The sequence below is a fragment of the Salvelinus namaycush genome, unplaced genomic scaffold (assembly GCF_016432855.1).
Source record: "Salvelinus namaycush isolate Seneca unplaced genomic scaffold, SaNama_1.0 Scaffold1678, whole genome shotgun sequence".
In the NCBI taxonomy this organism is placed as follows: Eukaryota; Metazoa; Chordata; class Actinopteri; order Salmoniformes; family Salmonidae; genus Salvelinus; species Salvelinus namaycush.
This window is the reverse complement of record NW_024058428.1, coordinates 27,823-44,158: the sequence shown is the minus strand read 5'-3', so window position 1 is coordinate 44,158 and position 16,336 is coordinate 27,823. Positions and strand designations below refer to the sequence as shown.

Below are 16,336 nucleotides of genomic sequence, written 5' to 3'. Positions count from 1 at the left end.
AGTGTTTCTGGCTATTGTGGCTACGCTAATATAACGCTACATTTTGTTTTCGCTGTAAAACATTTAATAAATCGGAAATATTGTCTGGAATCACAAGATGCCTGTCTTTCAATTGCTGTACACTATGTATTTTTCAGAAATGTTTTATGATGAGTAATTAGGTATTTGACGTTGGTGTCTGTAAATATTATGGCTGCTTTCGGTGCAATTTCTGATTGTAGCTGAAATGTAAACTATGATTTATACCTGAAATATGCAAATTTTTCGAACAAAACATATGCTATACAATAAATATGTTATCAGACTGTCATCTGATGAAGTTGTTTCTTGGTTAGTGGCTATTTATATCTTTATTTGGTCGAATTTGTGATAGCTACTGATGGAGTAAAAAACTGATGGAGTAAGAAAAGTGGTGTCTTTTGCTAACGTGGTTAGCTAATAGATTTACATATTGTGTCTTCCCTGTAAAACATTTTAAAAATCGGACATGTTGGCTTGATTCACAAGATGTGTACCTTTCATGTGCTGTATTGGACTTGTTAATGTGTGAAAGTTAAATAATTTAAAAAAATATCTTTTGAATTTCGCGCCCTGCACTTTGAGCTGGCTGTTGTCATAAGTGTACCGACGTCGGGCTTGCACGCCAAACAGGTTAATACATCAAGACCCATCCGAGGAGGCTAAAGAGGGTAATCTGACTTATAGTGTAGACAATGAGAATTTGATATTACCAAAGCATTTCAAACGGTCACTGAAACTGAGTAGTATGCTAAGCATAAGAGTAGAGTTAGGGAAGGATATCTCAGTTGAGTTCTATGTAGACCAACTGGTGTCCTTCACTCCTTGGCAATACAGAACTATGGGCCTTTTGGGAAGGTATTTGTGTAGATCACCCTGTAATTCGTGGAATCAGGTCATAGCACACACTGAGAGGGGTGGCTACGTAAACTGACATACCCAATATGGGAACAGATGGAGTATGGTAAAGGTGAGGGTTTTTGAATGCCATCCGGAGCAGGGGAAGTATTGTATAAAGGTACGACTTACCTTCAAGAATGTAAACACAGAGGATCTTGGGTTGTGGTATATTGGTTTTGACCAGGTTTTGACCGACACTATGGTGCAATTCGAGGTAGCAGAGGTAAGAGTTGGTGAGGATGCCAGGACAAGTCAGAATCCAATCAGTCTCCCTAACAAAACTAATATTCCTGATATAGTCATCCAGGGCCTCTTCTAAAGATGATGTACAAGAAAGCCCGCAAACAGTTTGCTGAAGACAAGCAGACTAAGGACATGGATTACTGGAACCATGTCCTGTGGTCTGATGAGACCAAGATAAACTTATTTGGTTCAGATGGTGTCAAGTGTGTGTGGCGGCAACCAGGTGAGGAGTACAAAGACAAGTGTGTCTTGCCTACAGTCAAGCATGGTGGTGGGAGTGTCATGGTCTGAGGCTGCATGAGTGCTGCCGGCACTGGGGAGCTACAGTTCATTGAGGGAACCATGAATGCCAACATGTACTGTGACATACTGAAGCAGAGCATGATCCCCTCCCTTCGGAGACTGGGCCACAGGGCAGTATTCCAACATGATAACAACCCCAAACACACCTCCAAGACGACCACTGCCTTGCTAAAGAAGCTGAGGGTAAAGGTGATGGACTGGCCAAGCATGTCTCCAGACCTAAACCCTATTGAGCATCTGTGGGGCATCCTCAAACGGAAGGTGGAGGAGTGCAAGGTCTCTAACATCCACCAGCTCCGTGATGTCGTCATGGAGAAGTGGAAGAGGACTCCAGTGGCAACCTGTGAAGCTCTGGTGAACTCCATGCCCAAGAGGGTTAAGGCAGTGCTGGAAAATGATGGTGGCCACACAAAATATTGACACTTTGGGCCCAATTTGGACATTTTCACTTAGGGGTGTACTCACTTTGTTGCCAGCGGTTTAGACATTAATGGCTGTGTGTTGAGTTATTTTGAGGGGACAGCAAATTTACACTGTTATACAAGCTGTACACTCACTACTTTACATTGTAGCAAAGTGTCATTTCTTCAGTGTTGTCACATGAAAAGATATACTCAAATATTTACACAAATTTGAGGGGTGTACTCACTTTTGTGATATACTGTATGTGTGTGTTAGTGTCTGTATCTGTGTGTGTGTGTGTGTGTGTGTGTGTGTTTGTTTGTCTTTGTGTGGATATGTGTGTGTGGGTATGTATGTATGTGCGTGTTTTAGTGTGTGTGTGTGTGTGTGTGTGTGTGTGTGTGTGTGTGTGTGTGTGTGTGTCTGTGTGTGTGTGTGTGTCTGTGTGTGTTAGTGTCTGTGTGTGTGTCTGTGTGTGTTAGTGTCTGTGTTTGTGTGTGTGTGTGTCTGTGTGTGTGTCTGTGTGTGTTAGTGTCTGTGTGCGTTAGTGTCTGTGTGCGTTAGTGTCTGTGTCTGTGTGTGTGTGTGTGTGTGTCTGTGTGTGTGTCTGTGTGTGTTAGTGTCTGTGTGTGTGTCTGTGTGTGTGTGTGTGTCTGTGTGTGTGTGTGTGTGTTAGTGTCTGTGTTTGTGTGTCTGTGTGCGTTAGTGTCTGTGTCTGTCTGTGTGTGTGTGTGTGTCTGTGTGTGTGTCTGTCTGTGTTTGTGTGTCTGTGTGTGTTAGTGTCTGTGTTTGTGTGTGTGTGTGCGTGTGCCCCCTCAGATTTGTCCTGTTAAAAAAAAAAGATTTTAAGCCCACCTTTTATCATAGTTATTTATAAAAAAATCTGTCAGCTGTATTTTGCAGAGGAGCATACTGACTGGACAGGCAAAGAGTAACCCTGACCCCTTACCCCTAACCCTTAACCCCTAACCCCTAACCTAGCTAACATTAGGCAGCTAGCTAGAATTCGTAGCATATCATATATATATATATTTTTTAACATATTATATGTTTTGCAAATTCATTACATATAATATGAATTGTAATTCGTAACATATCATATGAAATGGATGATAGATATCCACAAATTAATTAATCACAACTGGCCGTGATTGGGAGTCCCATAGGGCGGCGCACAATTGGCCCAGCGTTGTCCGGTTTTGGTCGGTGTAGGCCGTCATTGTAAATAAGAATTTGTTCTTAACTGACTTGCCTAGTTAAATAAAGGTTAAATAAAATGAAATGCTTTGAGACCAGGTTGCAGCCATATGCCAGGCTAGATACTCTAATGAGTGCAGACATTATCATCAGTGGAGGAGAGGGAGAGTGACACACAGTGTTATAGTTGATATTAGCTGGCGGTGACAGGCAGGACGTATGTTTGTTTACATGGATTTGATTAACTATGTAGCCTATTGATTCCTTCCTGATGAATAAATAAAACAACGATGTTTAGTTGTTTCTCTGTTAAACCAGCCACCTACAAATGTTACGACGTTGGCTTCAGCTAGAAAGATAGATAGGTTCCCATTCTCTCAAAATCCCAACTAGCTACCAAGCCACTTCAGGCTATCAAGTAGCTTGTCTAACTATCTTAGCTGGCATGCTTGCTGGCAAGGTTGCTAGACTTTAGAAAAAGCAAGCGAGAAGGCCTACTAAATGTATTGAATAGGACTCACATTCCTTTCAATCTTTTACCCAGATTTTGGTGGGTTATGATACTATATACCATGATGGGTCATGATACTATATACCATGATGGGTTATGATACTATATACCATGATGGGTTATGATACTATATACCATGATGGGTTATGATACTATATACCATGATGGGTCATGATACTATATACCATGATGGGTTATGATACTATATACCATGATGGGTTATGATACTATATACCATGATGGGTTATGATACTATATACCATGATGGGTTATGATACTATATACCATGATGGGTCATGATACTATATACCATGATGGGTTATGATACTATATACCATGATGGGTTATGATACTATATACCATGATGGGTTATGATACTATATACCATGATGGGTTATGATACTATATACCATGATGGGTTATGATACTATATACCATGATGGGTTATGATACTATATACCATGATGGGTTATGATACTATATACCATGGTGGGTTATAATACTATATACCATGATGAGTTATGATACTATATACCATGATGGGTTATGATACTATATACCATGGTGGGTTATAATACTATATACCATGATGGGTTATGATACTATATACCATGATGGGTTATGATACTATATACCATGATGGGTTATGATACTATATACCATGATGGGTTATGATACTATATACCATGGTGGGTTATGATACTATATACCATGATGGGTTATGATACTACATACCATGATGGGTTATGATACTATATACCATGATGGGTTATGATACTATATACCATGATGGGTTATGATACTATATACCATGGTGGGTTATAATACTATATACCATGATGGGTTATGATACTATATACCATGATGGGTTATGATGCTATATACCATGATGGGTTATGATACTATATACCATGGTGGGTTATAATACTATATACCATGGTGGGTTATGATACTATATACCATGATGGGTTATGATACTACATACCATGATGGGTTATGATACTATATACCATGATGGGTTATGATACTACATACCATGATGGGTTATGATACTATATACCATGATGGGTTATAATACTATATACCATGATGGGTTATGCTACTACATACCCTGATGGGTTATGATACTATATACCATGATGGGTCATGATACTATATACCATGATGGGTTATGATACTATATACCATGATGGGTTATGATACTATATACCATGATGGGTTATGATACTATATACCATGATGGGTTATGATACTATATACCATGATGGGTTATGATACTATATACCATGATGGGTTATGATAGTATATACCATGATGGGTTATGATACTATATACCATGATGGGTCATGATACTATATACCATGATGGGTTATGATACTATATACCATGATGGGTTATGATACTATATACCATGATGGGTTATGATACTATATACCATGATGGGTTATGATAGTACATACCATGATGGGTTATGATACTATATACCATGATGGGTTATGATACTATATACCATGATGGGTCATGATACTATATACCATGATGGGTCATGATACTATATACCATGATGGGTCATGATAGTATATACCATGATGGGTTATGATACTATATACCATGATGGGTCATGATACTATATACCATGATGGGTTATGATACTATATACCATGATGGGTTATGATACTATATACCATGGTACCATGGTGGGTTATAATACTATATACCATGATGGGTTATGATACTATATACCATGATGGGTCATGATACTATATACCATGATGGGTTATGATACTACATACCATGATGGGTCATGATACTATATACCATGATGGGTTATGATACTATATACCATGATGGGTTATGATACTACATACCATGATAGGTTATGATACTACATACCATGATGGGTTATGATACTACATACCATGATGGGTTATGATACTATATACCATGATGGGTTATGATACTATATACCATGATGGGTTATGATACTACATACCATGGTGGGTTATGATACTACATACCATGATGGGTTATGATACTATATACCATGATGGGTTATGATACTATATACCATGGTGGGTTATGATACTACATACCATGGTGGGTTATGATACTATATACCATGATGGGTTATGATACTATATACCATGATGGGTTATGATACTATATACCATGGTACCATGGTGGGTTATAATACTATATACCATGATGGGTTATGATACTATATACCATGATGGGTCATAATACTATATACCATGATGGGTTATGATACTACATACCATGATGGGTCATGATACTATATACCATGATGGGTTATGATACTATATACCATGATGGGTCATGATACTATATACCATGATGGGTTATGATACTACATACCATGATGGGTTATGATACTACATACCATGATGGGTTATGATACTATATACCATGATGGGTTATGATACTATATACCATGATGGGTTATGATACTACATACCATGGTGGGTTATGATACTACATACCATGATGGGTTATGATACTATATACCATGATGGGTTATGATACTACATACCATGGTGGGTTATGATACTACATACCATGGTGGGTTATGATACTATATACCATGATGGGTTATGATACTATATACCATGATGGGTTATGATACTATATACCATGATGGGTTATAATACTATATACCATGATGGGTTATGATACTATATACCATGATGGGTTATGATACTATATACCATGATGGGTTATAATACTATATACCATGATGGGTTATGATACTATATACCATGATGGGTTATGATACTATATACCATGGTGGGTTATGATACTACATACCGGTGTAGCAGTTGTACTAAGGCATAAAAGTTCTTAAAGAATCAATGTGCATCATTCATTTAAATGACAATTGAATAGGTAAAGTGGTATGCTCAAATTACCTCGACTAACCTGTACCCCCCCGCACATTGACTCGGTACGGTACCCCCTGTATATTGACTCCACATTGACTCAGTACCGGTACCCCCTGTATATAGACTCCACATTGACTCGGTACCGGTACCCCCTGTATATAACCTCCACATTGACTCAGTACCGGTACCCCCTGTATATAGACTCCACATTGACTCGGTACCGGTACCCCCTGTATTTAACCTCCACATTGACTCGGTACCAGTACCCCCTGTATATAGCCTCCACATTGACTCGGTACCCTGTGTATAACCTCCACATTGACTCAGTACCGGTACCCCCTGTATATAGACTCCACATTGACTCAGTACCGGTACCCTTGTATATACTGTAGCCTCGTTATTGTTTTGTAAATGTATTGTGTTACTTTTTCATTGATTTGATTTCGTAAACTTTTGTTTATTTAGTAAATATTTGATTAACTGTATTTCTTGTACTGCGTTGTTGGTTAAGGGCTTGTATGTTAGCATTTCACGGTAAGGTACTATATACCTGTTGTATTTGGCACATGTGACAAATAAATTGTATGTTTGATTTGATTTATAAAGACAGACATATTTTTTTACATAGAATTAGGCTTAGTGTTTATGGCTTTAGATTGCAGCAAAAAGGTGTTTGAAAAATGCTAAATTCACCATCTTCCAGAGGAGGCGGATCCTGCCCCTGGACAACCACCCATCTATCATCACGTAATTCATGCCCCCTCTAAAATAATGGGTGTATGACGCCCCTGTGTGTGTCTGCGTGTGTGTGTTTGTGAGGCCTTTCAGTCCTCTGGCCAGATGCTATATGACTCTATGACCTGTGTCTTTGATGTTACAACCCTTTACGAACACTAACCATGAATAACCTCTCTGTAACCTTATATTATCCCTTATATGACTCCTGTGTGTTCCTTCGTGGTCTCCTCATGCTACTGACACTACGAACTCTATCATGCCACTATGTAACCTCTACGAACCCTTATAACTCCTATGTGTTCCTGCAGGGTGTTGGTGGGGAGGACAGGCTCATGTCCCTAGGACCTTTGTCTCTATGACACCTCTATGCCACTTCTATAAACCCTCTATGAAGCATTATAACCCCTATATGAAGCATTATAGCCCATATTAGAAGTATTGCAACCTCTATATAAACCTTCTTTGATGCCTGCAGGGCCTCTAATATGGCGTTTCACTCCTATCAACTAAAAACAAGATGAAGCGGCTCCAGTGGGCACACGATCACCGATAACGGACAATTGAGGAGAGGAAAAACATTGCCTGGTCCGACGAATCCCGGTTCCTGTTGCGTCATGCTAATGGCAGATTTGGCATAAGCAGCATGAGTCCATGGCCTCATCCTGCTTGGTGTCAAAGGTTCAGGCTGGTGGCGTAATGGTGTGGGGAATGTTTTCCTGGCACACGTTAGGTCTCGGCACACATTATCCCTTGATATGTTAGGATGGAACACAACACCTTGTAGAATTACCCAAAGAATTCAGGATGTTATGGCTGCAAAGGGGAGTCCGACCCGGTACTAGATGGGTATACCTAATAAACTCTCCGGTGTATATATATACTGTATATACACTATGTAGGGAATTGGGTGCGATATTTGGGATACAACCGTACTCTTTAGTGGCAAAGTGATGTCATTTACTGTTTGACAGTCTGGAGAACAGTTCTCTGTGGTCGGCCATGCACATGAACCAATGGGCCAGCGTCTATGAAATATTAGATATAGGCAGTGTAAGGAAACTTACATACACGCACATGCGCACGCACACACAAAATTATTTCATCAACACACTAGATTAATAATCGGGGCGGCAGGTAGCCTAGCGGTTAGAGCGTTGGACTAGTGACCGAAAGGTTGCTAAATCGAATCCTCGAGTTGACGAGGTAAAAATATGTCGTTCTGCCCCTGAACAAGGCAATTAACCCACTGTTCCTAGGCCGTCATTGTAAATAAGAATTTGTTCTTAACTGACTTGTCTAGTTAAATAAAGGTTAAATAAAAATAAATAATATTCCCTTCCTTTTTCTCTCCCCTTTCCATCTCCCAACCCGTTCTCCCTTTTCTCCATCTCTCTCTCTCTCTCTCTCTCTCTTTCTTTCTTTCTTTCTTTCTCTCGCTCTCTTACTCTCTCTCTTTCTTTCTCTCTGAAGTGTTAATCGTTGGGGACTTTAACATTGCCTGGGGAAACCATGACTGATTGTTTAAAGGATTTTTGTGTTAAATTAAATCTGACCCAGTTAATTAATAAACCCACACATTCAAATCTGAAGGACTCTACAAAATCAACCTTGATCAACCTTATATTTACAATTACCCCGAATAATATGTTGTAAGTGGGGTGTTTTCCTTATATCTAAGTGACCATTGTCCTATTGTCTGTATCAGAGATGTGTGAATACCAAGATCCAAACCACGTCTGATCAGAAACAGGAATTTTACACTTTTCAATGAAGGCCTTCTTCTATCATCTTCAATGTAGTGACATTGACTGTATCTCATCTAGTCATGATCCAGAGCTTTTTATTACATTTTTTATTTCACCTTTATTTAACTAGGTGGGCCAGTTGAGAACACGTTCTCATTTACAACTGCGACCTGGCCAAGATAAAGCAAAGCAGTGTGACACAGACAACAACACAGAGTTACACATGGAATAACATGGAATAAACAATAAACAAGCCAATAACACAATAAACAAGTCAATGACACAGTAGAAAAAAGAAAGTCTATATACAGTGTGTGCAAATGGCGTGAGGAGGTAAGGCAATAAATAGGCCATAGTAGCGAAGTAATTACAATTTAGCAAATTAACACTGCAGTGATAGATGTGCAGAAGATGATGATGTGCAAGTAGAGATGCTGGGCTGCAAAGGAGCAAAAAAGTAAATAAAAACAATATGGGGATGAGGTAGGTGGATGGGCTATTTACAGATGCACTATGTACAGCTGCAGCGATCGGTTAGCTGCACTGTCTCCGCAGCAACCTACATGTTCTACCTTTAGAGCACCACCGACACCAGATACCATGGTAACAACTAGATGTCATCATCTGGCGTCAGCCGAGGTGCCAGCTTTGTCCATGGAATTCCCTCGTGGTCCACAATGGCTAATATTCCTAGAGTGATGCTGATGGCTGCCTCGCCCGGGACAGGAAACTAGCCCTTGTTGTCATTGCAGGGTTGTTTGTCAAGTTATCCCCCACCGACTGTTCCTCAGTGTCCATGACGCCCCCCTCTAGCCCCCCGCCCACAGTCTGCGCCCCTCAGCCCCCCTCCCAATACAGGACTCCCCATCTTCCCTCCTCCTCCCCCTAGTCTTCCCAACCTCCCTTCTCCTCCCCCCAGTCTCCCCAACCTCCCTTCTCCTCCCCCCAGTCTCCCCAACCTCTCTTCTCCTCCCCCAGTCTCCCCAACCTCCCTTCTCCTCCCCCCAGTCTCCCCAACCCTCTGCCTCCGACAACCTTTTCACCTTTTTCGACTTCTTCCGATTCTTTTGATGTGTGGACTGACTGGACTTATAGGCGACAGGTAGGTGGACCCCAATACACACACATCTTCATATATCAGTAGATCAGATGGATCACATGATGCACTGAGAAAAGAACCAGAGGATCAATGAAATGCAAGTTCTGAAATACAACATAAAAACTTTCTTGATGGTGCCATTTATATTTTTCTTGTCTTTGATTTTTGAGGGGGAAAGATAGGAAGGATGGAAGGGTTGTGGTTGACCTATTGATAGAGTCCACGTCCCAAATGGCACCCTATTGCCTATATAGTGCACTACTTTTGACCAGGGCCCTGGTGGACTATGTGGGGAAAAGGGTGCATTTGGAACGCAAACAGTGTGTGGACCTTTGTATTCCATTAACTCATTTCCAAAAGATTCCGGAGTCTGTCTGTGACATTTGGAGGCAATGCCTGGATCTCTCACAGAGTTGGCAGAGAAAAGATGAAATGTCTTATTGTTATCTGGTGACATTTGCGTTCAATTTCAGCCAATGAGCTAAACAAAGGGATGTGAAGGGTGCACAGACCTTGACATTTTTTAGACTGAACCTACCAGGCGTTTAGACGTTAGAGAAGTTCAAATGTATTTATAAAGCCCTTTTTACATCAGCCGATGTCACAAAGTGCCTAAACAGAAACCCAGCCTAAAACCCCAAACAGCAAGCGATGCAGATGTAGAAGCCCGGTGGCTAGGAAAAACTCCCTAGAAAGGCAGGAACCTAGGAAGGAACCTAGAGAGGAACCAGGCTCTGAGGGGTGGCCAGTCCTCTTCTGGCTGTGCCGGTTGGAGATTATAACAGTACATGGCCAAGATGTTCAAATGTTCATAGATGACCAGCAGGGTCAAATAATAATAATCACAGTGGTTGTAGAGGGTGCAACAGGTCAGTACCTCAGGAGTAAATGTCCGTTGGCTTTTCATACCCGAGCATTCAGAGTTAGAGACAGCAGGTGCGGTAGAGAGAGAGTCTAAAAACAGCAGGTCTGGGACAAGGTAACACGTCCGGGGAACAGGCAGAGACAGCAGTGCCTTTCCGTTCACCTCACACCCCTCGGCCAGACTACACTCAATGACCTACTGCAAAGATGAGTCTTCAATAAAGACTTAAAGGTCGAGACCGAGTCTGCGTCTTTCACATGGATAGGCAGACCATTCCATAAAAATTGAGCTCTATAGGAGAAAGCCCTGCCTCCAGCTGTTTGCTTAGAAATTCTAGGCACAATAAGAAGGCCTGTGTCTTGTGACCGTAGCGTACGTGTAGGTATGTACGGCAGGACTAAATCAGAGAGATACTGTAGGTAGGAGCAAGCCTGTGTAATGCTTTGTAGGTTAGCAGTAAAAACTTGAAATCAGCCCTAGCCTTAACAGGAAGCCAATGTAGAGAGGCTAGTACTGGAGTAATATGATCACATTTTTGGGTTCTAGTCAAGATTCTAGCAGCTGTGTTCAGCACTAACTGAAGTTTATTTTGTGCTTTATCCTGGTAGCCGGAAAGTAGAGCATTGCAGTCGACTAATCTAGAAGTGACAAAAGCATGGATTAGCTTTTCTGCATCATTTTTGGACAAAAGGTTTCCGATATTTGTAATGTTTTTTGTAATGTATTTGTAATGAAAAAACTGTCCTTGAAATACTCTTGATATGTTCAATGAACACTGTTTATAACCGTTCATGAACACCAGTAATGGACAATTTGGACAAATTAAAACTTTTGAAAAGATATATGAATGTAGCTAGATTAACTTTTGGCCATATAATGAAATCTATCTAGTTTATATAATGTATATATGATTTTTACAGTTTAAAACAATTTACAAGTACAAATAATCCCAGAGGATGACACATGAAAGAACTACAAATACACTTATTTCCAATATATTTATATTCTTGTCCTCCTAGTAGTGGATTGAATGTACTACTTACTGTATGCAGAAGATTGAGTGGGTTGTAATTCAGAGATAGCTAGCTACAGTATCTTCGATACACGACGACCAGTGACAGCACAGGCGCTAGGACCATGCAGTCTCCAGACAGGCAAAGGAAGTCTCACTCACAGCTAGCTAGCTAGCTAGCAAGCTAACATTGGTATCTGTAGTTTTCTGAGCGAACGGTATGGATTCATATAAATAATCGTTTGATTGAGGTAAGAAAGGGTTTTGATGAATAATTTATGACAACATATACATCCTGCTAGCTGTCCTCAAACGATGTTAGGTTGTACATCGACAAGGAAGCAGACATTGTAAGAAAAGAGCTAGCTAGCTATAGCTAGGTACTATAGACCCACAATGTAGCTATGCATGACGAGTAGGTAGCAGCTTGTTGTCATTAACGCTAACATTTGCCAGCACTAGAGTGGCTGATGTTTGAGTTGCACTTTAGGAACTGAGTTGCCTTGTGCTAAATAAAGAGTTGTTTAACTTTTGAATATGAACTTTTCGGTGACTGGCAACAACGTAGGTCTGCTAGCTAGCTAGTTAGCATGTTAGCTAGCTAACGTTACCAACTCGGTTAACCACTACTAGTCACTTGTAAACAATTACCTATGGTTTGACTATTGCATGCAGTGAACTGTTCTTACGTATCATATGCTTTATGGGGATATATTGCATGAAACTGACATATCATGCTAACGCTAGCTAGCTATGTATTCCATTGGACATGTAGTCGACAGCTAGCTAACATTCCACTACAGCACAGCAGTTGCCCAATCAATGCATATACAGTCAGGGCAGGCCCACTTTGTAGTATCCTGTTGCGCAAAGAGAACAATCAGGATACAGTCTAGGACATGAATCACGATTAACTAGCTAACGTTAGCTTGTGTTGCATTCATTGTTTCTATTCTAGTAGCCTAGTATAGTAGCTAGCATTATCACGTCACTTCTTGGGAATTAATGAGTGAACACATGTAGCTAAGAATGCTTTGTTGACAGTTTAGGCTACTTGATTTAGGCCTAGTTAACTTTTGTTGATTGCTATTGCAATAGCTGGGAACATTATACTTTTTTTGCAACCGTACATTGATGACTAATCATATACAGTATATAAATGGGTAATAAGTGACAGTTATCTAACCCCGTGTTAAAACTCGACAAGAACTGAGGGTTCTAAATGCCATACATTCTTGACAATAGAAGCACCTTCTACATTAACACTGTTGAATGCGGGTCCAAGCCAGTGTGGAATGCCTAAAACTGGTGTGTGTGTGTATGTATTGTCTGTCCTTTTTTGTTTTTCTGTGTGAATACTAGCTACCAGTACATGCCTATTTGCGTCTGCTGTGTTTACATTTCTATGCTTACTTATTTGTGTGTGTGTCCAGACCCAGCCATGTCTCAGCTGGAGAAGAAGGCGGGGCTTCTGAGAAGGACGTCCTCCTCTAAGAAACCCCTGAAGGAGAAAGTGGTGCTGATGTATGATGAGATCTTTGCGGTAAGATAGAGGGATGGATAGAGAGAAGAGGGAATGATGGATACAGATAAGGATGGAGGGAGAGAGGGAGAGAGGGGGAGAGAAGAGGGAATGATGGATAAAGATAAGGAGGGAGGGGGAGAGATAGAGGGATGGATAGAGAGAAGAGGGAATGATGGATACAGATAAGGAGGGAGGGGGAGAGATAGAGGGATGGATAGAGAGAAGAGGGAATGATGGACAAAGATAAGGAGGGAGGGAGAGAGATAGAGGGATGGATAGAGAGAAGAGGGAATGATGGATACAGATAAGGAGGGAGGGGGAGAGATAGAGGGATGGATAGAGAGAAGAGGGAATGATGGATACAGATAAGGATGGGGGGAGAGAGATAGAGGGATGGATAGAGAGAAGAGGGAATGATGGACAAAGATAAGGATGGAGGGAGAGAGATAGAGAGGGGGAGAGAAGAGGGAATGATGGACAAAGATAAGGATGGAGGGAGAGAGAGAGAAGAGAGAGGGAGGGAGGAAGAGAGAGGGAGGGAGAGAAGAGGGAATGATGGATACAGATAAGAAGAGTGGGAGAGATAGAGAGAGGGAGGGAGAGAAGAGGAAATGATGGATAAAGATAAGAAGAGAGGGATAGAAAGGGGCAAGGATTGATGAAGATAAGAAGAGAGGGATGGACACAGAGGAAGGTTTGTGCAGAGCTAAAGGGATATGGTCAAGTGAAAGAGTAAGAGCATAGGGGAAGAAAGAGTGAGGATCGGAACAGACAGACAGGAACAGAAATGAGGTTGGTGGACCTGCTCTCATAGTTCGTTTCACCTCAAAAAGCACAAGAAAGAGAATTTCAATACTCACCATCTCAGATTGTCCTGAAATCATTTTCGGTACTTAGTAACGGATACGATTATCATTCCTGAAACATTATTTTGTTGAAATATAATTTTATCTCTGAGAAATTAAGATAATGATTGCACCCAAATTGGTCATTTTAATTGATAAGATTCAGATAATATTCAATAAATATAGTACCCAACATCTGATTTGGACCACACTTCTTCCTACCAATGAGTAAGACATGATGAATCCCCCCCATAATTGTCAAATGCCACCCACGGACCCCCCATGCCAATCCCACCCCAAAAACCAGTATACAGTATCAGTTGTCTATGTTTGACAAATAGTATGAAACTGTGGCTTGGAGTATTGCTTCTCCATATTATGTCATGTATTCCCTGTGAATCTGGTGATGTTCTTTTCTCCCCTGTTCAGAGATATTAGTAATTGAAGTCGCTTGCATTATTTACAATGAAGTAGTGTGACAGTACCATGTTTTGACCACAAGATGTCACTGTTGCTGCTATACCGCAGCGCTATTTTATCAATTTTGCTGGTCTCTTGTGTTTTTTTTTGTTGCAACTTTGGGTAGAAAACCTTTATATTTGGCTCATTATGGAAATAAATTGTGTGGTCACTCTCACAATTCAAGCCAGTCCTCCATGAAAGCAATTCAGTTTGTTCCAAGTTCTTAACTGACTTGCCTAGTTAAATAAAATGAGCAACCTATTGCTTCAACCCAACTCTCCTTGAATAGTCCAATAAGTGGCCGCTCTCTGAGACTCAAATATGAAGACTTTTCCTACAAGCCAAAAACTTTGATGGAGAAATGAGCTACGGACTAAAATGTTGAGACAACCCTAAGAATATAATTAATTGCATGTTTTTCAATAAAATAATATGGAAACATGTCTATATGTATTGTGATTAGTGACATATACCATTAAACCCAATACCATTACACAACACTATACAGTGTGTGTTTGGGACTTTTACCATTAAACCCAATACCATTACACAACACTATACAGTGTGTGTTTGGGACATTTACCATTAAACCCAACCCAATACCATTACACAACACTATACAGTGTGTGTTTGGGACTTTTACCATTAAACCCAACCCAATACCATTACACAGCACTATACAGTGTGTGTTTGGGACTTTTACCATTAAACCCAACCCAATACCATTACACAGCACTATACAGTGTGTGTTTGGGACTTTTACCATTAAACCCAACCCAACCCAATAGCATTACACAACACTATACAGTGTGTGTTTGGGACTTTTACCATTGAAGCCCATTAGAGACCATAACATTGAACCCATTAGAACTGCTGTAGCCTCAGGGTTTGCTTGTTCACCAGGAATGTTCTAGCAGTAACTAACCCAGACCTTTTCTGAAGGGAATAAACCACACACAAAGGGGCTGTTTCCTGGACAAAGATTAAGTGTAAAAGATGGAGAAACTGATTTGCTTTCATGGAGGACTAGCTTGAAACCATTTCAGAAACAAGCTGAGATGGTGGGTGTCATGGCTGAGATGGTGGGTGTCATGGCTGAGATGGTGGGTGTCATGGCTGAGATGGTGGGTGTCATGGCTGAGATGGTGGGTGTCATGGCTGAGATGGTGGGTGTCATGGCTGAGATGGTGGGTGTCATGGCTGAGATGACATGGAGCGACTCTCTGTCTCCTCTCTCTTCAGAAAGAGGATCCAGCCAAGAACAACTCCCGTTTCTGGGATGAACTCTTCCTCATGAAGGTCAGAGAGAACAGCTGTTTACATGTGTTTACAAAATAACCCATTTGCATTTATTTGTATAACTTTTAGCTGTCGTTTGGGTTCTAAAAAGGAAATTGCTCTCTAACCATAACCTCAACGCACCCCCACTTCTCTCCTTCTCTCCCTCCCATTCCCCACCCTCCTTCTTTCTGTGACCTCCCAACCCTCTTCCCCCCTCTCCTTTCTCTCCCAACCCTCTTCCCCCCTCTCTCTCCCAACCCTCTTCCCCCCTCTCTCTCCCAACCCTCTTC

The 16,336-nt window shown here is 40.9% G+C and overlaps 1 protein-coding gene across 1 annotated transcript in view; it reads left to right on the top strand.

Annotated features, from left to right (window-relative positions):
- Positions 1–12,059: 12,059 nt before the first annotated feature.
- Positions 12,060–16,336, top strand: part of armh3 (armadillo like helical domain containing 3) — an 11,913-nt gene continuing 7,636 nt past the window's right edge. The window contains exons 1-3 of the mRNA XM_038983458.1: positions 12,060–12,184; positions 13,367–13,476; positions 16,008–16,064. Of these exons, the coding sequence (XP_038839386.1) occupies positions 13,375–13,476; positions 16,008–16,064 (159 nt within the window). The 5' untranslated portion in view covers positions 12,060–12,184; positions 13,367–13,374. The remainder of the gene's footprint in view (positions 12,185–13,366; positions 13,477–16,007; positions 16,065–16,336) is intronic.